Source organism: Apodemus sylvaticus, chromosome X, assembly GCF_947179515.1.
Source record: "Apodemus sylvaticus chromosome X, mApoSyl1.1, whole genome shotgun sequence".
In the NCBI taxonomy this organism is placed as follows: domain Eukaryota; kingdom Metazoa; phylum Chordata; class Mammalia; order Rodentia; family Muridae; genus Apodemus; species Apodemus sylvaticus.
The window spans coordinates 19,300,334-19,323,385 of record NC_067495.1 but is presented as its reverse complement, the minus strand read 5'-3'; the positions used below and the strand labels follow the sequence as shown (position 1 = coordinate 19,323,385).

At 44.0% G+C, this 23,052-nt stretch overlaps 1 protein-coding gene across 5 annotated transcripts in view; it reads right to left on the bottom strand.

Moving 5' to 3' along the window:
• Iqsec2 (IQ motif and Sec7 domain ArfGEF 2) overlaps positions 1–23,052 on the bottom strand; it is an 82,670-nt gene that overhangs the window by 28,451 nt on the left and 31,167 nt on the right. Inside the window, exons 1-2 of one of the 5 annotated variants that reach the window (XM_052170461.1) lie at positions 19,032–19,129; positions 17,034–17,129 (exon numbers count right to left, since the gene is read on the bottom strand). The exons of 2 other annotated variants lie outside the window; for them this stretch is intronic. In XM_052170461.1, the coding sequence (XP_052026421.1) occupies positions 17,034–17,129; positions 19,032–19,057 (122 nt within the window). In that variant the 5' untranslated portion in view covers positions 19,058–19,129. Of the gene's footprint in view, positions 1–17,033; positions 17,130–19,031; positions 19,130–23,052 lie in introns of those variants that run through there. 2 more of the 5 variants (XM_052170464.1, XM_052170462.1) reach the window with 2 other exon arrangements.

Here is a 23,052-nt window from a genome sequence, read left to right as displayed (position 1 = left end):
GGAGAATAAGCCATGCTACACAAATAACCACAGAACAAAGTGGAAAGTTATCAGGGGTGGGGAATACAGGAAGTGATGGGGGAGTAAAGGAGAGAGATTCCTTCTGCTTGGGGGTGGCTGAGCAGAATAAAAATAAACTGGCACTTAACTATGCACCTACCCGGTGTCAGGCATTTTCCACACATTATTTAATCTGCATGGCAAACACAAGGAAAGAATTAGGATTCCTGTTTTACAGAGGAAGAAAACAGCTCTAAGAGGGAAACTGGCAAAGGTCACAGAGCTAGCAACTGGCAAGATAGGGATTCAGACCCAAAGCCTGCGCTGGCCCTCCTGCTGTCTTGAAGTCTTCCTGGGAGAGGAAGCTCGTGGACTGTACTTTGTCTAGGAGGAGCTTGGAGATGAGAGTAGAGCAGTCTTGTAAGGCAAAGCTCTACGATGGGGGAAGCAGGTTAGAACGCCTTCTTGACATTTGAGGTTTGTCTGCCCATGACAGAGGGTGGGGCGCAGGGCCTTCCCAGATGCTACTCCTGTTTAGTGGGGGGGTCTTTTCTCCCTCCTTCTTTTTATTGGTACTGCCCAGAGCCAGGAATTCAGCCGGGGGGGGGGGGAATGGGAATCAGAATGCAGTTGCTATGGAAATGAATGGAGACTGTTGCTATGGATACCATAAGATGAGGGCAAGAGGAAAGCAAGGTTGCTGAAAACTATCCCCATGACAACTTAGGTTGGAAAGGGAAGGGCCTAGAAGTGTGATACCAGAAAACAAGGGGGTCAGGGTGTGTAGAGAAGAAAATTGGAGCTAACAGAGATTGAGAGGAGCAGGGCCTTTTGCTATCCAATCCGGTGCCACATAAAGTCCAATCCCAAATCCAGCCCGTATTAGCTAACAGCTGAGGGCTAACCAGGTAAACAGTGGGAAAGCAGATTCTGGGAGCTCAAAGACCCGGGTTGGAATCCTGGATCTGTTCATCTGCAACCCTAGAAAAAAATATTAGTTATTATTTATTCTTTTCACCAGGCCTAGCAACTGGGCAAAGTCTGGCTTTTCTCACTGAAGGAGATACACCACAGGTGGGGAGATGAATTCAGTTGCAAAGGTCTCAAAATTAAGTAGTGGGGGAGTCAAGACTCGAAAGAAAACATATCCGAGCACATGAGGCTGGTTGTATGTTAAGTGGCAGAGCATTTGCCTAGCATCTCCAGTTTGGGGTTTGACCCCCCCATCTACACACATGAAACAATGAGTCTGCATAGAAAAGTTCCTGCTCTTCCTATCCCCTTCCGCAGTGCAGTCCTTGACTATCCATCTCTCCATTTCTTCCCATAGTGGCACACAATGGACTAACAAAGGACTAGACCCTGAGGTAGAGTGAAGCTCTGGCAGCGAAAGTGACTTTCTTTAGAGAACTTCCCTATCTCCTAGACAAAAGTTGCATTTTGAGCTACAAATACCCATGCCACCCCCACCACTTCCTATTGCCTCTCACTCTGCTCAATATGTTCCAAATAGGGAACAACAATAGGCTACTTGCAATTCTCCTGCAGCAAGCTTATCCATCACTTTTCTGCATTCAAAGACGTGCTTTATTTTTCTTGTCCAAAATGTCTTTTCTCCTTTTTTACCCTTGAACGTAACTGGCCTAGATGAGTTCATCTTCATTTTGTATACCCTGAACAGGCAGAACCTCCAGCCAAAAGAATTCTGACTCACTCTCACCCCATCAGCACCCGACAGGAACAGGTACTATCTCCTTTGTGTCTCTTGCCACCAGTCTCTCTTGAAATATGCATTGCCCAATCTTGATCCCTATATCTGTTTTACTTTTAAACAAAAAAAATACTTGTTTATGTATGTGAGTACACTGTAGGTATCTTAAGACACATCAGAAAAGGGCATCAGGTATCATTACAGATGGTTGTGAGCCACCATGTGGTTGCTGGGATTTGAACTCAGGACCTCTGGAAGAGCAGTCAGTGCTCTTAACCCCTGAGCCATCTCTTCAGCACCACCCCCTTCCCCCACATCTCTTTTCTAAGAGTAGTGGCTTGGCATGATTCAGTTTCATGGAGCTACCGTCCACAGGTCAGGGCCTAGCATACCTTGCTCAGTTACCATATCCCCTAAATCTACAGGTAACATGTCTGTCTGTCTGTCACCATCTATCTGATAACTGTTACCCTAAGAGCCATGGCCCCATATTTAAAAGCCAACCATATCCTACCCCTGTGATTAAATTCACTGGGCACATTACATAGAAGCTTCCAGATACAGAAAGCCAGACTTCACACAGAAACCTCATATTCTCAGGATTCCTCAGGCCCAGTCTCATATCATCACAGTTCCTCAGATATACAGCAGCTCATGCAGTCTCTCACTACTGTGAGACCGGTCTAGCCACACACACACACACACACACACACACACACACAGATGCACAGACACACGGAGGCATATTTTTCTCACAACAGATATAGGCCTGCTCGCCCTTCCCGCAGCATAGCCCCCTCTGGTTCAGCCAATTCAGTTGCCTGAACAGGTGTCAAGCACTCTTACAGTTTCCAGTCTCTTCTTGATTTGCCTTCTTCCTTCATTCAGTTAACCCCTACGCACTTCTTCTATCTCCACTCAAATAAAGTATAGATAATGTTCTCCTGGTCACAGGTCATCTAGACTCACATATCCTGGAGCACATTTGAGCACAGTAATTACTCACCACTTCCTAACTTGACCCTGGTGCATGCCAGTGGGTTTTTTTTTCCTATGTGGTCCGTATCCCCCAAAATATCTTCTCACCTCTTGTCATCTAATTAAATCTTTCCCAATACCTGAGTCCCAATTTTTATTCATCTTCCTCCAGCAAGCCCCCCAGATCCTACCACTCCCCACCCACATTTCCTAACATAAATACCTCATGGAAGGGGGAACACAAAATTACAAAGGCCCCTGTCTTCTCTCCCAGGAGTACCCTTAAAAGCAGTGGTTCTCAACCTTCCTAATGCTGTGGCCCTTTAATACAGTTCCTCATGTTGTGGTGAACCCAACCATAAAATTATTTTGTTGCTAATTCAGAACTGTAATTCTGAAACTCTTATGAATCATGATGTAAATATCTGATGTGAGAACCACTGCTTCAAAGAGTCTTAGCTTTCAGCCAGGTCAAGGAAGTGTTTGTAGTTTTGTTGGGGAAATGGCTTCCTCTCAGAGATCCTAAAGTTACAATATCAGAACCAAGGAATCCTAATATCACAGATTATTAAAGTCATATCATCAGATTTCTTTAAGTGGTAGAATTATGAAATCTAAAATCATAGGATTGGGGAATCCAAGTATCATAACACTGTGGAAAGAGAAATCATAGAACTGCATGAAATACGTCCCAGAATCATAGTGTCTTCAAAGTTCATAATTACAGCTTTTTAAAATAGTAGCACCTCAGATTCTGAACATCAGAGCTGAAAGAATTCTGGTGACCCTGGTCAAACCACTCTCCCAATTTTCCAGATGAGTAAACTATGTATTGCAGAAGTCAAGGATCATGACCAAGATTAGCCAGTTCGAAAATGCCCCAGGCTAGTGCACTAAAGAAGGCAATAGGTGTGCTCCTGCCGGGAGACATTTACACATTTATTTTTTGAATGACTTTTAGGCATTGACAAGCCACAAATCAAACCATACTCTATCTTCCAGCCCTTTACCAGTTCTGGATAGGAAAGAAGGTAAAGTTCCGGTGGGGATGGAGACAGGGAGATGGGGTAGGGTGGAGCACACATCAGACAGAGAGAAGAGACCAGCTTTTATTGATGGAAATTTCTTTACATTTAGCAACACACATGCTGAAAGGCCTTTTCTTCCTAATCATGTTTCCAGAGCGCTAAGGGAGTGACAGGGCTTGGGGAGTGGGTATGAGGTGAGGCCTTCAAGCAGTGGAGAAAATGACAGCTATGGCCACAGCAAGGGAATGAGTGACGGGGAACTAGGCAGGCTGGGTTCCTGCTCCCGTCTGGTCCTCTGAGCCCTAGGCACCCTGCATCTCTGTTTGTGCTCACAGAGAACAGAGGTAGGTCCTTGGGGTGTCATTTGGAGACCTCTCCAGTAGTAACAAGCTTCAGGGTGCCTGGGAAGTGGGTATATGGGTGCAAGAGGGTCCAGGTCGCAAGCTTCAAACTCCAAGCTCTGCTTCTCCCACATATTAGTAAAATCTAGGACTCCAGCTCTTGAATTCAGGGGCTAGAGCCTAGGGGAGACAGCAGGGGTGGGGAGGAATTCCAAGAAGGAGGTTGCGGAAGTAAGAGCATGATGCTTGCCCATCTGGTTCCTGAAGCAGGGGACAGGGTCCCATGAGGGATCCACAGAGGCAGGGGTGGGGGCTGGTTAAGGCTTTTGCTTCTGCATAGAAAATGGCCCTTGCCCTCTCAGTTACCGAGAGGAGGGACTACTGCATTCGGAGGCCGGACAGCAGAACTGGTGAGCGTCTTCCTCTTCCTCTTCCTCAGTTTCCTCCTCCTCCTCCTCTTCCCTGGGGCCAGGAAGGGCAGGGTAGAGGCCACAGGCAGGGGTGACAGAGAGAGGCAGAGACATTAGTTTGCAGAGAAGGGGAGATACATGAAAGGGCCAGAACTGGGAGGCTGGGCTAGGATGGGGGTCCAAACCGGGTAGCCAGTGTGACACATTATCCAAGGCCACTTCCAACTCAGTCTTCAAGAAAGGAATAGCCCTCCCCAACCCATCCTTAATCTTGGGGTCTCCTTCCCAGTACAGAAACACAATTTCTGACTCTGACAGTTGCCCAACCTTAAAAATAATAGCAACCTGTTTTATGCTAGAGCTTACTATATATTATCTCATCTAACCCCTGCCATGACTTTGCAAAAGCATCATTTTAGAAATGATGCTTAACCTCAGAGACATTAGATAAATTGGGTATAAAATACAGTTGGAATTTAATCCGGAGTTCTTAGAGCTTCAGTTCTCACACTCCATCCTTCCAGGTTTTGCTTTAGAAATCCACTCCGTCCTTATGGGACAAATATTTGTATTTCATTAAGACTCAAGGTCAGCAAAAACAAGAATATGCTTAGAAATAAAGCATGGGAAGCGCACAGCTTTAGAAGTAAAAAGACCTGGGTTCATAGGTTAGGGATGTAGCTCAATATAGAGTCTAGCATATGCCAGGCCCTAGGTTACACTCCTAGGACCCCCAAAAACAAAAAAAGAAAGGAAAAAGAAAAAAGGGAAAAAGGGAAAAAAAGGAGAGGAGAGGAGAGGAAAGAAAAGAAAAGAGAGGAAGATTTGGGCCTAGATCCAGACTTTACAAGTGTTTCCATGTTATGGGCCTTGGACATTGTATTGCCCCTCTCATCTGTAAAATGGGACTTAGGGTTCTAACCCCCAGGACTGTTGTGAGGTCTAGGACATCAAATCCCTAGCAAACAATCACAATGGAAACATCAATAATGGGGTTTTGTTAATTGTTTCTAAATCTCATTTCTAAGAAGCCAGACTGCATATGACAGCCACTGGAGTGGAGTTACAGTACCATGGAGCATGTGGGCAGACAATAGGGCTGGGAGGGAATCAGCTGACTCACAAGTAAAAAGGTGGGTCTTCTGGAGACAACCAGAGAAATGGCAACATCCCATTCCCAGACTCAGTTAAGAAAACGTAAGAGGTATGGAATTCAGGAAAGCAAAGGATCAGGAAGAGATGAGGAGGAAAGATGACAAGCAGGTAAGGCACTGTGGTCCACCTGGCAGACAAGCACACACACGAACACACATACATATGTGCACGCACCCTTCTCCAACTTGGAGATCCCTCTGACACACTGTTCCACACACTGAATCAGCAAAATCGCCTAAACCAGGTCCCAAAGCCTGGGCCCTTGGCTTTGCACTCCTCATCTCTACAATGTGATAAAATGCCATAGTTCTTAAGATCGTCACGAGAAAAAAAAATGACATTCCAGTCTCACTGTGCATCTCCCTGTTGCCAAGGACAGGCTCGTGCTCTCTCTCCCTTGGACAACCTCCTTCTCCTTACTTTCTAAGCCTCCTTTAAAGTTCACTCGAAGTACCCATCTCTTCTGCTCACATGCTCATCTTGGCTCTTCATTGTCTGCTGCATAAAGACTCCAGGTTGCCATTGAAGGCTCCCTCATCGTATGGTCTCACATGGCCCCACCACCTACCAGCTCGATAGGTTGGGATCCATTTCAAAACCAGCTTGGGACTCATTTTCCTTATCTGCAAAATGGGTATCTATCCTACAGGGTACGGTAGGACTAAATCAATCCGCAGATAGTTTGATACTTAACACATGGCAGCATTATCATGGCTGCCATTGCCAGCGGTATCCACGTTGTGCTACTCACTCATGCTTAACTGTCAACAAATGAGTTCATTATTCCATCCGTATGCCCCACCTTTTCACTCCTCTGTGCCTTTGCTGATTTTATTCACGCTGAATTTCATGCACCTGATCAAATGCTGCTTCCCAAGAGCCATCCTCCCTGGCTCCCAGACATAGGTTATTCTTTGGCTTCTACCTGGCTCCGGCACTTTTTTTTTTTTTTTATTTTTTTGGATTTGGTTTTTTTCGAGACAGGGTTTCTCTGTGTAGCCCTGGCTGTCCTGGAACTCACTCTGTAGACCAGGCTGGCCTCGAACTCAGAAATCCGCCTGCCTCTGCCTCCCAGAGTGCTGGGATTATAGGCGTGCGCCACCACCGCCCGGCTCGGCTCCCGCACTTTTATGTGCTTGGTCAGGGCTCTTCGTTGCTTTCTTTGAACTTCCTGAAGCAGTCCTTTTACCAGTCTCAACGCACCTATATGCCTACTACCACTATTACTTCCCCTCTCGGAGAGAAAGAGGGGTCCCCTATACAATTTAAGGCCTGGGCTCTGGGGCCCATCCCTGCTCTCTCATCCACAACAACCATCTCTTCTTTCTCCCACGTTCTCAACTGTTCCCTCTTTGTTGCCTCTCTTCCTGTCCTCATTTATAGAAGCTCAAGTCTCTCCCATCTGGAAATCAAAACCCTCTACCTGCCTCCACATCTCCCTCTGTCCCTCTTTCTTCTTCACAGCTAAGCTTCTTGAGAAATGTGTCTACACTGGCCATCTCCATCTCAGTACATCCTACGAGTTCTGCAACCCACTGCAATCTGTCTCTTGCAGTCATCACTGCATGGAAAATGTTTTTTAGAAAGGTTGCCTAGGACTTCCTCATGGTTGAAGCAATATATTCACTTCTACCCTGGACTTAACTCCTCCTGGCCACAAGATTTAATATTCTTAACAAGGCTACTTCCTTCCTTGGTGAGCCCCATCACAGTTGGTTGTCCTGCTATTCCTCTGGCTCAGTCCTATACCTCTTCTTGGGCCCACTCTGCATGTTGTTCTCTCTTCCCCAGTTCTTCCTTCATATTCTCTTTCATGTCGCTTCCCTTTAGGGATGTTATTCCATTTCATAACTTCAGGTATGGTTCTATCTAGCACAGATCTTTCTGCTGGGTGTAGGCTAGCCTGTCCAGCCTGTCCAGCCTGTCCAGCCCTCAGATGCCAGAGGGACCTCTCCCACAACCTTATCAGTGCAAGCCTTGACTCTTGCATCTACCACCTTAGTGAAAACTATTGCCTTACATCTAGTCACCTGTGTCCACAGGACACCTTGGAATCACCCCATCAGGCAGGTCCAATCTTCTGACATTTTGACATGATGACACCTTCACAGTTTATACTTCAAAATTGTTTGATCATGTTACAAGGGAAAAAATGCAAAAGGTCTCAACGATGTTTTAGGTAAGTTTAACATTTGTGTTAGACCAAATTTGTACCTAATGTGGCCTACAAATTAGAGATTGGACACACATGTTTGATTCTTCTTGCTTCCTTAGCAAGTCAGAGTGACTGACTGGAAGTTGCTCATTCTACCTCCTAAACAGCTCTAACATTCTGTATATCATCAGCTGCTGGCACCTTATCTTCTTTTCCTTTTGCCCCTCATTTAACTTTTCTCAAATCACATCATCCTTTCCATTGGTTCTTCAAACACACACACACACACACACACACACACACCATCTGGAATATCACCTAAATTTGTATATGGCTTCGCTGCCTAACTTCCGTTAACCCTCTGATCAACAATTTATCATTAAAGAGTTAGCTCCTTAAAAGGCACACTGACATCCTCTACCCCTTCACCACACACATCCTGTTATTTGTTATTTATCTTATCTACAGTAAGAGCCACCAGGGGAGGCATCTGTCCTGCTCAGTGCTCCATTGCTCATGCCTAAAATAGTGTTTTAGTAATTATTCATGCAATAAGTGAATCCATTGCTAAGCCTGAAGACTCTACCTTACTGTGAACTCCATTCTCAATCATGTCTACCTCCTCCTCCATCTGTCTTCACGCTCCAAGTCTCTGACTCTGGTACTTTCTTCTGCCAGTCACACCCCAGTCAATCTACTCTTCTCTATGCTCACTGTTACTTTCTTAGTTTCTCCTCTCTTGGATGACTGCATTAGTCTTTCCCCAAATCTCCCTTTCTTCTAAAATGTTAATTTGATAATGACACTTTCCTATTCAAGAACTGACCAAACCTCCCAGCTGTCTACCCCCTTGAGAAAAATAACAGCCCTATACTCCCCCAGACAACTGCCTCTGCTTCACTAATATTTTTATTTGCTCTTTGTTATCTCCAAACTTGGTGTAGACCTTCAGAGCATCCTCCATCTTTTATCTTTAGCCTCCCTTTTTTGAGACAGGGTTTCTCTGTGTAGCTTTGTAAAATAGGCTGGCCTTGAACTCACAGAAATCTGCCTGCCTCTGCCTCCCTACTGCTGGAATTAAAGTTGTGCACCACCACCACCAGGCTATCTTTAGTTCTTGACTCATTATGGATCTTGAGCAACTAGCTTAGATGTTACTTTCTTTGGAAAACTTTGTCTGACTCACAACTAAGAAGTAATATCCCCCTCTCTTCATCTCGCTGTTCCCTAATCCACAGAAAAATAAGTGTCTCTGGTGTTACTTGGGATCTCCAAGAAAAAGGACTATGGGGGGAGTTAGTAATTAGGTATGAGACCAAGGACTTTGGATGGTAGGTAAGCATCGGTCAATGGAGGTTCTTGTTTCCTATACTTTTATCCTGGACTGATCCTGCTCTCTGTCATCCTGTTAATGTCTACTTGTTTCTGTCCTCCTGCCCCTCACTTTTGCTATCGATAATAGTTTATACCACCGAACAGTTTAATTGAAGCTTATTAACAACTCTCAAAGGAATTGGATTCCAAACTTTGAAGTTAAAATGCCTCTAAATGAATGGTGCCCACCCAAGTTACACAATGTACTATTTGATGCTACATTTTCTATCACAATCCAAAATCAGACCTCACACTGGTCTCTGTGTACACAATCCACTTTTTGTAGACAAGGCTTTCTGTATATCCGACTGAACTTTAACTCTCCATATTGTCAAAGATGGCTTCCCGATCCTCCTGTGTCCACCTCCCAAGTGCTAAGATTACAGGTGTATGCCACCTTGCCATAGTTCATTGATTATATGGACTGATGATAGGACAGTTATAAAACACAAATTTTCATCATCTTGTACTCTCATTTCAGATTCTTTCATGTGATAGTTTGTTACCAAACAATTTTGGCTCTCAACCTTTCTAAGGGGATACGAATCCCTTTATGCATTTAATGAAAGCCACAAACTGTCTTCCTCATAAAATTATGTGCATATAGTTATAGACATGTAGCATTTTGATCCAATTTCAGGAGGTTCGTGGGCCTCATGAAGCCTATCTGGGAGCCATACACTCTACTCTCCTGCTTTATCTAAAAACATCCAGTTCTTTTGCATATGTTATTGCTTCTGCCTAGAATATTCTTCAGTACTTAACCCATCTGGCTAATTCTTATTATTCTTTAAGATCCAGAACGCAGGGTGAATTTATCTGTTCCAGCCCTAGACACAGGGATGGATCCCTTCCTTTGAACTCCTATTGTCTGCCCTCTACATCTTGTTGTCTTTTCTGTCACGGGCCTTCACAATCTTCCCCCAACTAACTGTGGATTCAGGGAGGACAACCACCATTACCTCCCATAGGCAGTACTCTGTAAGTGTCTACTGAAATAAGTACCAATGACCACAACTCTACCCATTATGTTCCAGGTACTCGGTGATATGAATTCTGAATGCACTCATTTGAATGAGATCATCTACTCCTTAGTCGCTAAAACCCATGATGCTATTCATAGTATTCTGTCCTCTTCAACAGAGAAGACAATAGATTAAAAGATGTGTGAAGTTGTTCAAGTGACAGAGTTTGGACAGAGATTGCCATGGGTATCATGGCAAATAGTGGTATACCATACTCTACTGCTTTGGATTGTGGGATTAAAAGAGAGTATCATCAAAAAAGAGGATGGAGAACTAGGACCAGAGCTCTGGACCTGGGTTCCATTTTTCAAGACACCTCTTTTTCTAATTCTCACAGAGGTCCTGCCAAGGCCAGGCACCTGATGCTCTATTTATGTATTCTCCTCTTTGCCAAAATTCTGCCTGCTATGGTCAGGGCCAGCCTTCATTTCAGAACAGTTGTCACACAACTGTGTATAATGTTACACACTTTGTTAGTAGGAAAATAAGATCTGAGTAGTCTTTCCTAGTCTTTAGTTGATAGTCACCCTGCAGTTTCAGATGTACCATCCCCAAACCTAAAACCAGTCCTGAGAGGCAAGTAGGCATTAGCTTCATGACTAGACTGGGGAAAGAAAGGCCCACAAGCTAAATGACTTGTTCCAAGTTACAGAAAGGTAAATGGAAAAGGTTGAACTTAAATAAGCTGACTCAACTACTTTTCCCCAGTGAGGTCCTTATGCTTGGAAGAGTTAAAAAGACAAGGCATCATCATGAAGGAAGAGGATGAAAGAGAATTATTATGTTTTTTTCAACTCATTACAAATGTCACCTATAGGAAGCCTTTCCTAGGAGCCAGATGGAGTTACATGCCTCTATTCTGGCAGCCAGCTCAGCATAATTCAGTCTCATTCCAAAGTACACTGTGCCTCTTTTCTGCCTGCTAGACTAGAACTCCCTGAAAGTGGGACCAGATATACTCCAGTCCAAAAGAGCAGCACATGCTCTTAACCACTGAGTCATCTCTCTAGTCCCAAGAATGTATAGTTTATTTAAAGTCAAGATAAAAGTTGTTTTCATTGCTTTAAGTATATAGATTAAGTAAAGGTAAAGGTTAGTCATAAATCCTGTCTTTATTTAAGGCATACATAATATAACTTTTTAATTAAGAGGTGGTCAAAGGGTTGGAGAAATGGCTCAGTGGTTAAGAGCACTGCCTGCTCTTCCAGAGGACCAGGGTTCTATTCCCAGGGCCACTATCATCTATAACTCTAGTTCCAAGGCATCTGCTGCCCTCTTCTAGACTCAATGGGCACTAAACATGCAAGTGGTACTCAGACACACATGCAAATAAAACATCCATGCACATAAAATCAATTAATTCATTAAAAATTAGAAGATTTGGTCCAAGAATAGCATTTGAGGCAGGAGGGATGACTTATGTATTAAGAGCATGCTGAAGACCAAAGTTGGATCCTTAGTACACATATCAGCAGCTCATAACCTCCTAGATCTCCAGCCCCAGGGGCATTCACCTGCAGGCACCTGATGAAATCTACATAGTGACTTCCAGAACAGCCAGAGCTATGTAGTAAGACCCTGTCTTAAAACAAAACAAAACAAACAACAATAATAACAAAGACACCTGCACTCCTGTGCATATACCCATACACGAAACATACCAAACACACACACACACACACACACACACACACACACACACACACACACACAGAGAGAGAGAGAGAGAGAGACAGAGACAGAGACAGAGAGACAGAGAGACAGACAGAGACAGACAGACAGAGAGAAACAGACAGACACAGTTAAAATTAAAATTAATAGTTTTTTAAAGGGGTGATATTCTGCAACGGTATTTAATAAGGAGGGTCACAATAGAGCTCATATTTGAAATTTGAATTGGATGTTTTAGGAAAGGTTTCTGTCTGGCTATTTAGACTTTCTGTCACTAAATCCTCAGAAAAATCTTGCTCCAAGTCATGGTTTTCAGCTTGGAAGAATGTGCACACTCTTGATTCCCATGCTCATGATCTCCACTATCACAAGCCTGTGATGTCATCACTCAGGATGCTGAAGCAGGAGAATCAAGAGTTTCAGACCAGCTGGTGCTGACAGCCAGACACTAGCCCATAAATCCAAAAAGTAAAAGAGAAATTCTCCTGGAAACTGACAACATGGCCCCATAAAACAAACAAATGAAAACCTTTATTATACTGTCCAATCAAGGTATCTAAGAAGTTCTGTTTTCTCACTATCCTTCTGATCTTTTAAAAATTTGTATACCTAAAAACAGTTTGTTATGGTTTCACCTCAGTTTGTTAACCAGCGATATGGTTAACATACTTATTAGGCAATTATCTATTTTATTGTTGAATCATCAAATCATGCTATTTCAACATTTTATTTTACTTTGAGACAGGATCTCACTCTATAGTACAGGCTATCCTGGAACTCACTATTTAGCACAGGTTGGTCTCAAACATACAGTTTCTTTTGTCTCATCCTCCTGAATAGTAGGATTACAGTTGAAAGCTACCATGTCCAACCTAATTCTCCATTTTCAATGGGTTGGGTATCTTTTTCCTACTGACTTCCAGGAAACTATATAGATTTAGACAGAGATAGCAACATTTTACCTGATATCTATGTAGTAAAGATACTTTCTAGTGCCTTGTTATTTATGTCTTAACTTGTATACATTATCTTTCTCCACACAGAAGTTTTACATGTTAATGCAGAAAAAAATATTATTCTATTTCATGGCTCCTAGTTTGGTTTTTGTTGTTTCATTTTGTTTTGTTTTTTTGAGAAGGGATCTGGGATCTCACTATGTTGCCCCTGATAGCCTTTAACTCCTGACCTCATGAAATCCTTCTGCTTCAGCCTCCTGGGTATCTGGGAATGCTGGCATGCACCATCACAGTTGGCTTGACTAATAGGTTTTATTTCCATTGTTGTTGTTTTGTTTTTTTCAAGACAGGGTCTCACTATGTAGCTTTTGTTGTCATACATACTCACTCTGTAGACTAGGCTGGCTTTGAACTGACAGAGATCCATCTGCCTATGCCTCCTGAGGGCTGGATTAAAGGCGTGCACACCACTGTGGGTCTTAAAGCCTTACATTGCAAAGCTATCTGAATATTATAATTAAAACATTTCAGATTTTTTTTTCTTGTAGCTCTACAACCATGTCTTCATACGTGTCACTGGTTGGCATATCTTCTTTATCAGAAACGAACTTCCCATTTCAACATCTGGGTTTTCATCTAAACTCCACACTCCATTCCATTTATATATTCCTCTATTTCTGGAAGGATATAATATTTGTAATTACTGTAGTCTTAACTTTAGATTTATTTATTTTATTATTTTATGTGTATTGCACATCACATGTATGCCTTGTGCCTGTGGAGGTCAGAGGAGGATGTCAGATCCTCTAGAACTGAAGTTATGGATGATTGTGAGTCACCATATGGGTGCTAGGAACTGAACCCAGGCCCTCTGTGAGAGGAAACAGTGCCCTTAACTGTTGAGCCATCTTTCTAGTCCATTGATGTGCACTTCTATGGTAATGGTTGGGTCCATCTAATAGGTAAATCTCGTACATTATTCCTATTTTTCAAAAATTTCTTAATTATATACTTTTCAAGGGAACTTCAAAGTGAAATTGCTCAATACCATAGGAAATATCGTTGAAATTTTCATGTCAATTGCATTGAACATTTTGATCAAATGGGGGAAAATATCCTTGTTCACCATACTGAAAACCTTGTCATCCTCTAATAGAAGATAATCCTTGATGTAGTCAAGTCTTCAATAAAGATTTACAGCCCTTTACAAAAAATATTTTCTGTTTCATATAAATTTCTAGGGAGTTTGTAAATTGTTTTTACTACTGTAAATAGTATCTTTTAATTTTTTTCAAGACAGGATTTCTCTGTGTAACAGTCCTCGCTGTCCTGGAACTAGCTCTGTAGATCAGGGTGGCCTCAAACTCACATTGATCTGCCTGCCTCTGCTGGGATTAAAGGTGTAAGCTCATCAGTACCCGGAAAAAGTTTCTTTTTCTATTCTGTCATTTTGTTAGATGCTACTGGTATTCAGAGACACTAATGTTTTGGGACATATTTGCCCTGCATGAACCTATCACACTGGAATTTCTTAGTTATTGAAAGAAGCTTTAATTAGACAATCATATCATCTTCAGATAATGCTAATTATGATTCATTCTAATATTTACACTACTTATTTCTTTTTAGATACCATTGTTTATAATACTAATGAAATGTATACATGTATGAAATCATCATATAACAAATTCAAAAGGTTATTTTTAAAATCCCAGTTTAATATTTCAAAAAATTATTAAATAATAGTGATAGCAATCATTCTTACTTTGTTCTTGAATTTAATGGAAATGTATTAAGTGATTTTCATTGTTACTTTTGATTGTCTCTGATTTCTGATAAAAACAAACTTTAGCAATTTAAGGAAATTTTCACTAATTCCTAGCTTAGTGTATTTGCTATCTTTTGCTACAAAACAAGCCATTCCATTGTAGCAAGAGAATATATTGTAAATGTATCATAACATTTTCTAGCATTCATAAAACTATCTTTCCTATAAAAGAAAAACACTGTAATAAGTCACGATAGCAGAGTTCCTAACATTTATCATTATCATTATTATTTTAATATATATGGGTGTTTTGCTTGCTGTATGTCTGTGAATCAAATGCATGTCTGGTGCCTGCAGAGGCCAGAAGAGGGCATCCCCTGGAAGTGGGGTTACAGAAGTTTGTGAGTTACCTTGTAGGTATGGAAAATCTAATCCAGGTCCTCTGGAACCACTGGGTCATCTCTCTAGTCCCCAGGGTTCTTGATGTTGATAATGCCTACACTCCTAGGGAGCCTTTATTTGTTAAGATATTCTGTCTGTCTGTCTGTCTGTCTGTCTGTCTAGATTTGGTTCAAACTTGCTTATATAGCCAAATCTGACCTGGAGTCCTTCATCTTCCAGCTTCTATTCCAAGTGCTGGAATTACAAACCTGTATCACCAAGCCAAGGAAGATATACTTTTAAGACTCTAATAGATTCTATTTAATATTCTATTAAAATATTTGTTATATCACGTAAGGAACACATGCCTGAAATCCCAGACATAGGTCAGTCTAACATGCACAAATCCCTGCATTTAATTCTCAGTCCTGATAGATAACAGATAAACAAATGAATAGTTCCTCACCGATATATAATTTTTTGTTTTGTTTTGTTTTTGAGAGCAGGGGGATTAAAAACCCAGAGCTTTGTGTTCTTCCATTTTACTGTATCTCCAGCCCTGTTCTGCTTTGTTTTTCAGAAAGGGTCTCTCTCCATTCCCCAGGCTGACCTCCAACACCTACCCTAAACGTAGCTTTCTTGTCTCAGTCTCTTGACTGGGGACTGCAGGCGTGTCACCAAACAGCCAGTTACCTAGCTAGCCTTACAGCATGAGCTTGGAGGATGCTTGTCTTTTCCTATTACCCAACCTTGCAAGAATTACTAGAACTTTCAGGACCTCCAGAAAAACAACTGGCCATGGTATTATTTCTCAAGAGAAAAGATGACCAGTTTTTTTTTTCAATGTATTTACTTTTCCATCCTAATCAGGTTTTTTTGTCCTTTTGTAGGTAATTGCAGTAATTTACGTGTTCCTGGAAAATCACCAAATTAAATTGCATTTTTGTGTTTCTTGGTATAAACATACACACACACATACACACACACAGAAAGAGAGAGAGAGAAAGAGAGAGAACATTTCTTATAACTTTTACAAATTCTCTTCTAAATCTATGGTAAATCCTCTTTTAAAAAATTTTATTTCACTTACAATTTTTTGCCTTTTTCACAGTCATATCTGCCAGAGGATCAAAACTTTTGTTTTTTGTTTCACTGATTTCTGACTTCATCTACAATAATTAGTGTATTCTGTTTTCCTTTTGTTGTTCTTTTTCTAGCTTCTTAAGGGGAATAATTAGTCCTGTTTCATTCTCTAATAACAGCACCGGAAGAGCTGGGACTACAGTATTATAGTATTATTAGAGAGTATTTGCTTAGCACTTGTGAGGCCCTAAGACCCATTGCCAGCCCACACCAAATAAAGTCCTGGAGACTACAAATTTTCTTCTAGGGTCTCTATGGACATGCCTCATGGGCTGTGAGGTGTAATGGTGTCATAAATTAATTTATTCTAAATAGTCTATCCATTCTTACTTCCTTTTAAATGCAAGATGTTTTGTTTTGTTTGTTTATTGAGGTGGGATCTCACTGTGTAGTCCCAGCTAGCTTTGAACTCACTGTGCAGACCAGACTGGCTTTGAACTCACAGAGATCTGCCTGCTTCTGCCTCCTGAGTACGGGGACCAAGGTGGAAGACACCACACTGCTGGACCTCCCTTTTTTGATGTGGCTGTTAAAACTTCCTCTTGTTGAATTCTAATCAGAAATATAAAAATAAGATGTTTGATTAACTTGAAAATAATGTAGGCAGATTCTTCTCTCTGCCTAAAAATCCTTCCACAGTCTACCCAAATGGCAGTCTCCTATTCATCCTTCAGAACAGCCTTCAGATGCCACATATTCCAAGAGCAGCCCCTCCTAGCTGTGGAGACAGGCCTTTAAGGATGGATTTCTTTACAAAAGAATAAAATACAAATAGATTCTGAAGGTCCTCTTTAGTCTCCTAAAACACATTCAAAAAACCACTCCGCAGTCACACGGGGGACTAGGGGACATGGGGCAGGGGTTGGGGGTGTCTGGCAATGATGGTCATATTGGTTTGGAAAGGGAAAGGACTGGGGAGGAGAGGTCTAGCTCTTACCTGCTCTCTGCCAGCCTGCCTGAGGGGATAAGCTTCGTGGAGTCAAGGACCTGAGTAGGACAGCAATACTGGTGTAGACTATGAGACGCTGTGGACCTGAGAGACAGCAAGAGACAGGGAAAGAGAGACAGAGAAAGAGACAGGGACGGTGGGGAGAGGCAGGGTGGGTGGTGGGGACAAGGGGGTAAGATTGGGGTGGGGTGGGGAAAGGGAGGGTTCACAGGAGAGGAAGAGGAGAGGAAAGGGAGGATGGGTAGGAGGAAGGAAAGGAAGGAAGATATGATGGGAGAGGGAAAGACAGGAAAGGAGAGGGAAGAGTAGAGGGAGGAAGGGAAGAGGAAAGAAGAGGAAAGGAAGGGAAGGAGAAAAGGAGTGAAGGAGGCATGGTAGGAGAGAGAAGGAAGGGAAAGGAGGGAGGAAGAGGGGAAGGAGAAAGGGAAGGAAGGAAGGAAGGAAGGAAGGAAGGAAGGAAGGAAGGAAGGAAGGAAGGAAGAAAAAAGAAAAAACCACAAAGTCAAGAAAGAGAGGACAGCACTCAACCACAAACAGAACACAATGACAACAGGGGGCAGTAGAGACGAGAGCCAGGCTTGGCCTCCTGTGTTCCAGGTGACTCCGTGGGGACCTGGGTCACTGAGAGACGCTGGGACACCACAGCAGGACGGGGAGGGGGGGGGGAAGGAGCCCTCCTCACACCAGACACCACAGGGGAAGGTAGGAAGGAAGCAGGAGGGGGATGAAAGAGAAGGAAAAGCCGTGTGGGTGGATGCAAGGGCTCCCCTTAGAGAAAACCCCTCATACGAAGGGAGGGGAGGAGGGAAAATGGGTCTGGGGCAGATAGGGTGGAGCACTGAAGGAGCAGAGGAAAAGACAGAGAGAAACCGAAAGAGACAGAAAAGGAGAAAGAGGAAGAGGGAGAGAGAGAGAAAGGGCCAGACAAAAGACACAGAGAGAAGACAGGGAGAGCCAGAGGATATCACAGCGGGGGTGGAGGGGTGGGGGTGGGGGAGGGCGGGGCAGAGAAGACTGACAGGATCTCAGTGGTCTTGGTGACAGGATAGGACTCAGAGCTAGAGGTGGAAGGGCAGGAAAGGTAGAGGACAGGGCGGTTCCAAGGAGGAATCTTTTGCTTCCAAGGCCATTACTGTCCCCCACACGTCCCAAGGCTGGGCCCACACTCCACCCCTCTGCTGTACCCCACCCCCGCCCCTAGAGCACAGTCTAAAGGCCCCTCTGGCACCTGCTTGATGTGATTAAAGTCCAGAAAATGGAAAGAGGGAAGAGGAGGGACAGTAAGTAGGGGGCTAAAGGCCTTCTCCCTACCCATCCAACGCAGGTGGCCACAGCCAGGAGGAGCTGAAAGTGCAACTTGCACCTCCAGGTCAGACCCAGTCTCCATAAGCCCCTAAAGAGATGGTCAGTCTTGGCCATTCAAGAGTCCAAGCAAAAGTCAGAAATGGGGCTGTAGTTCAGGCCAGCTGCCCACTCTCCAAAGCATTACAAGTCAGAAGATACCCACATTTTTACAGAGAAACTTTGAACATGAGAATTCATATCTGAAACTCCAAATAGCTATGGTTATTAGAGTGGCTGTTTCTCAGGGACCCCTTATGTGCCAGTCACTACTGCTCCCAGATTCCGTGTCTCACTGCATCTCAGCCTCAGGCACCCTCCGGCTTCTGGAATGCTGGTATCAGAATGTCAGTGGCTAAAGCATATGCAGGCTGCCGCTGTGCAGCCAGGGCAGTCACGAAGGTCACCACTCCTAGGCCACGGACTGTGCTGCTTCGGGCTCCTGGGTCCTTACTGAGCTGGCTTTCAGATGCCCAGCAATTCACCCACTCAGGTCGGCTCCCTCTTCTAAACCAAAGGCCTTCAAGAGGACAAAAAGGGAGCCAGAAACCAGGAAGCTAGAAGGCAGCTGAATCAGCAAGCCCCGGCAGCGGGTCTAGGTCTGAGCAGGAAGAGGGGATCAAGCGAAGTGGCCCAGGTTCCTACCTGTTGCTCCTCCAGGGGGGTTCCATGAGTCTGGACCTGTCCCAGGGGCAGTCCCCTCCCTACCCCCTGCCAGTGCTACCCGGTCACTACTCCCACCCCTTCTTTTTCAGCCCTTCCCTAGAAGGAGGAGCCAAGGAGGAGGGGCCAGGCCCGCTGGGCTGCAGGCCAGGCTGCAATTGGAAACTTTGCTCCTTCCTTGCTCTCCAAGGGCCAGGAATTCCTAACAAGAGGAAACAGTTTGGAGAGCTCTCTTATTCCTCACAGCCAAACCTGGGGCTGTCCACCGCACCCCCCCCCAACCATGTGCATCTCCCCTGGGAATCTCCACAAACAACTGTCTTGTCCTGAAAAGTTCGTCCCCTGTATAGACAATTGAGATACAAAAGCTTAGTAGTAGCACTGGCAGAACCCCAAGATTGGGGACTTAATCTGGCTATTCCAAAATGTGAAATCTGCCCCATCCTTATTACTATTTTGTACATACAGAAATCTTTTAGCAAAAGCTTTCCACAAGCATCCTCATTTCAGCACATTTATAGACATATATAGACTGTCCTAGAACAGTCCACATGAAGTAAAATCCAAATCAGTTTCTGATATGAGGGCATGGCCAGGAACACTATTCTTTATGACTATAATAAGCTCTCGTTCGCTTCTCTGTTATTTTCTACAGTAGCAAAACCAAAACAACTGAAAAGCACATGCCATTTACAATCAAGAGGTTGTTTGCCCAGGAAGACTGTCCATCCTGGTTCTCCAGTTGCAACAGCTGAAGTCTGGACAGGAGCAAAAGAATCTGAGCAATGTTAGTGTATCAGGGCACCCTGTCCACCCACATGGCAATCTAGCTCTACTGTCTATATGGGTGGCATCAGAGAAAACAGAACTTTGAGGGTCCGAAGGATGGGAACATTCCTAAAAAGGGAGTATGGGTCTAGCTCTGAGCATTCCAGCCTTTCATGGCCCCCTAGCCCAGGCTCCTGGCTGTTCTGAGCAGAAGGCTCCTGGGAAGGGCCAGGGTGGTCAGTGATCCAGAAGAAATAGGAGATGACAGGCCACAGGCCAGCCTTCCTGTCGTCCTACCAGGACAACTGGCTCATCTGAAGAAAGCCAAGGCAGCTAAGAAGAGAGAGGTCCTCCAAACCACTATAGGCCTGGCATCTGCGGTCCCCTCTATTCTATAGATCACTCAGTTTGGTTACCTAGAGAAGAGAAATCGACAATCCCCTACTCCAGAGGTTTGGTTGGGTTTGTTTGAAAAGAGTCTTGCTCTGTAGCCCAGGCTTGCCTCCAATTCATAATTCTCCTGCTTCAGCCTCTCGAGCCCTGAGATTGCAGATTCCCTTCCATGCTGTTACCTCAACCTCAACTCTCCCAGCCCCCACAGCTGCTTCACCTCTGGCCCAGACCTTCCTCTTAGCCTGGCAACAGGTGAGGGCAAAAATTGTACTCTCGACTGTAAGGTTGCTGATACACAATGTTAAGCAAGCCTCTTTTATTCTCTGAGGAGTCCAAAACTTCCTCACTGTGGGGCCTACTAGGTTCAGTGTAATCATTACTCTGGGTTTCTCCCCCCGAGACTCAGTTTGGTTACCTAAAGAAGATCATTCCCTACTCCAGAGGTTCGGTTGCATTTATTTGAAAGAGTCTTGCTCTGTAGCCCAGGCTTGCCTCCAATTCATAATTCTGCTTCAAGCCCTGAGACACCATTCTCTGTTACCTCACAGTGCTGCTTTTTTTTCATTTGTCGTTTTTTTATTGAGACAGGGGTTGGGGGTGGGGGGTCTTGCTACACAGCTGGGCTGGCCTGCTACTTGTTATGTAACCCAGACTGACCTCAGACTCACAGCAATCCTCCTGTTTCAGTTTGTTGAGTACTGGAATTATAGGCATGTGCTACAACACCTGGTTTACCTCATAGGTTCTTCTCAAGATTCCATAGGCTCCAGTATGCCCATGATAATGGAAGAGTCACTTGAGCAAGAGAGTCTGACCCTTCTCCCAGTGGACAGATGGGGTACTTTTGAGAAGCCCATTTGCTTCTGGGAAGAATTCTAGGAAAATACCTGTTAATGAACGGCCTTTGTGTGATTCAGGCATATCTAAGCATGTTACATAAACTTATATAATGACTCACAAGGAGCTGAATGAATTCAGAGTGAGGAGCTTTATCCAGCCACAGGATACTAGTCCTTCATCTGGCAGAGACTGTGGACTAGGCACAGTGCTGGGTTCTAAAGGTAGATAATGTCCTGTCTTCAGGAAGCTTATGTCTGAGTGGAGACAGACATTATGTTCACATGGAGACAGGAAGGAGAACGAATTCTATGTAGAAGAAAAGACCTGAGCTGCCGCTTCCAGGAACTTCAAAGAGGCCAACATGGCTGAGGTCAAACTACAGAGATACACATGAGGCTGGAGGTACAGGAGAGCTTCAATATCGCAAATCCTTGGAGGTCATGATAGACTTTCCTTACTTCTACTAGGGTTAGTTTGGAAGTCTGCGGTTCATTGGGAGGCCTGGGAGGGGGGACCTGTAAAGCCCTGGAGTTGTATGGAAAGTATTCTCAGAGAAATATATTCTCTAGATTTCATCAGATACCAAGATGGCTGTGTGATTCCAAAGGGTAAAGAAGCTTTGAATTTGATTCCATGCTTTAAATACCCAGTAAATAAGCTAGTAGCAGGTATCATAGGTCTTTAGGTGACCTTGCTCCCATCTTCCACCTTCAAGTAATCTTGGTCTCCTTCCATTTTTTTTTTTTTTTTGAGATAGGGTTTTGCCTTGGAGCCCAGGCTGGCCTTACACTTGAGCTCCTCCTGCCTGCATCTTCTCAGCATTATGGTTAGAGAAATGTACCACATTTCCCCTCAACCTGCACCTCACCCAGACAGACAGGCATACTCAGCTGCTCCACGCCTCGCCTCAACTTGTTCTCTCCACCTTGCTCGTCTCTCAGCTACCTTCTCTCAACACTGTTCACGGTTTCATCTACTTAATTTGGAAATCTGTAGGAACAGATGTCTCACTGATCCCAATGTCCCCAGCACCTAGCACAGGCCCAGCTGGTTATATATGTTGGTGGGAGACGACCTGTACAGCACAGCTGTAAGGTAGGCCAGTGGACACTAGAGGGCACTGAAGCCACTACAATACAGTGAGGATAATATACAGATCCAGGAGGTGGCCTGGCCCAATACACATTTCCAGGATCCCAGGAAGCATGGAAACACCTCTATTGAATCCTGTAGCCCCCTAGCAGAGGGTACAACTGATGAGGGTCCCAGTTCTAGCCCCCTAAAGTACACTCTTCTAATTTCCAGATCCTTTCTCTGAACAATCCACTCCTACTGCAGACGAAGCTTTAGTTCCTCACAAATCCAGGTGCTAACCATGCCTCCCACACTTCCAGCATATAATACTGTCCATTTCATTTCATCTCACACCACTTCACCCTCCTTTAGATCACTTCTATTCATCCTGCAAGTCTCAGTTTGGACCATCAGCTTGGGAGTCATCCCTGGCACTAAGACTGAGTTCGGCATACTTCCTTGATGCTTCCACACCACGTCACACTTCTCTTATAATTATGGATCATTTTCTGTTTCCTAACCAGACAGTGGAGTCCAGCGCAGGGCCCATCACTTTACCGTGCACCATCTTATTTACCACACTGAATCAGCTGGTATTGGAAGCTACTTGATAAATCATCATCCTTGAATGAAGGACAAAATGCATGAACTGGCGCGTCACTTCCCCTCCTCTAGATATGGTTCCCTGCCCTTAAATCACCCCTACTTGGCAGAATGATCATGAAGACCAAAGATAATGTGTGTCGAGTTGAATCTAATACTACCTGAAATTCAATAGATATTTTTGGAACCAAAGCAATAATTAATACTTGGAACAATAAAAACAAAGTAAGAAGAGGAGCTGAACCACTTCTCAGCCTTTTGGCTAAGATCAAGTGAAGAAGAAGAGCTGAGAGAGACTCTGCCCAAGCCGTGGATAATCTCTGTC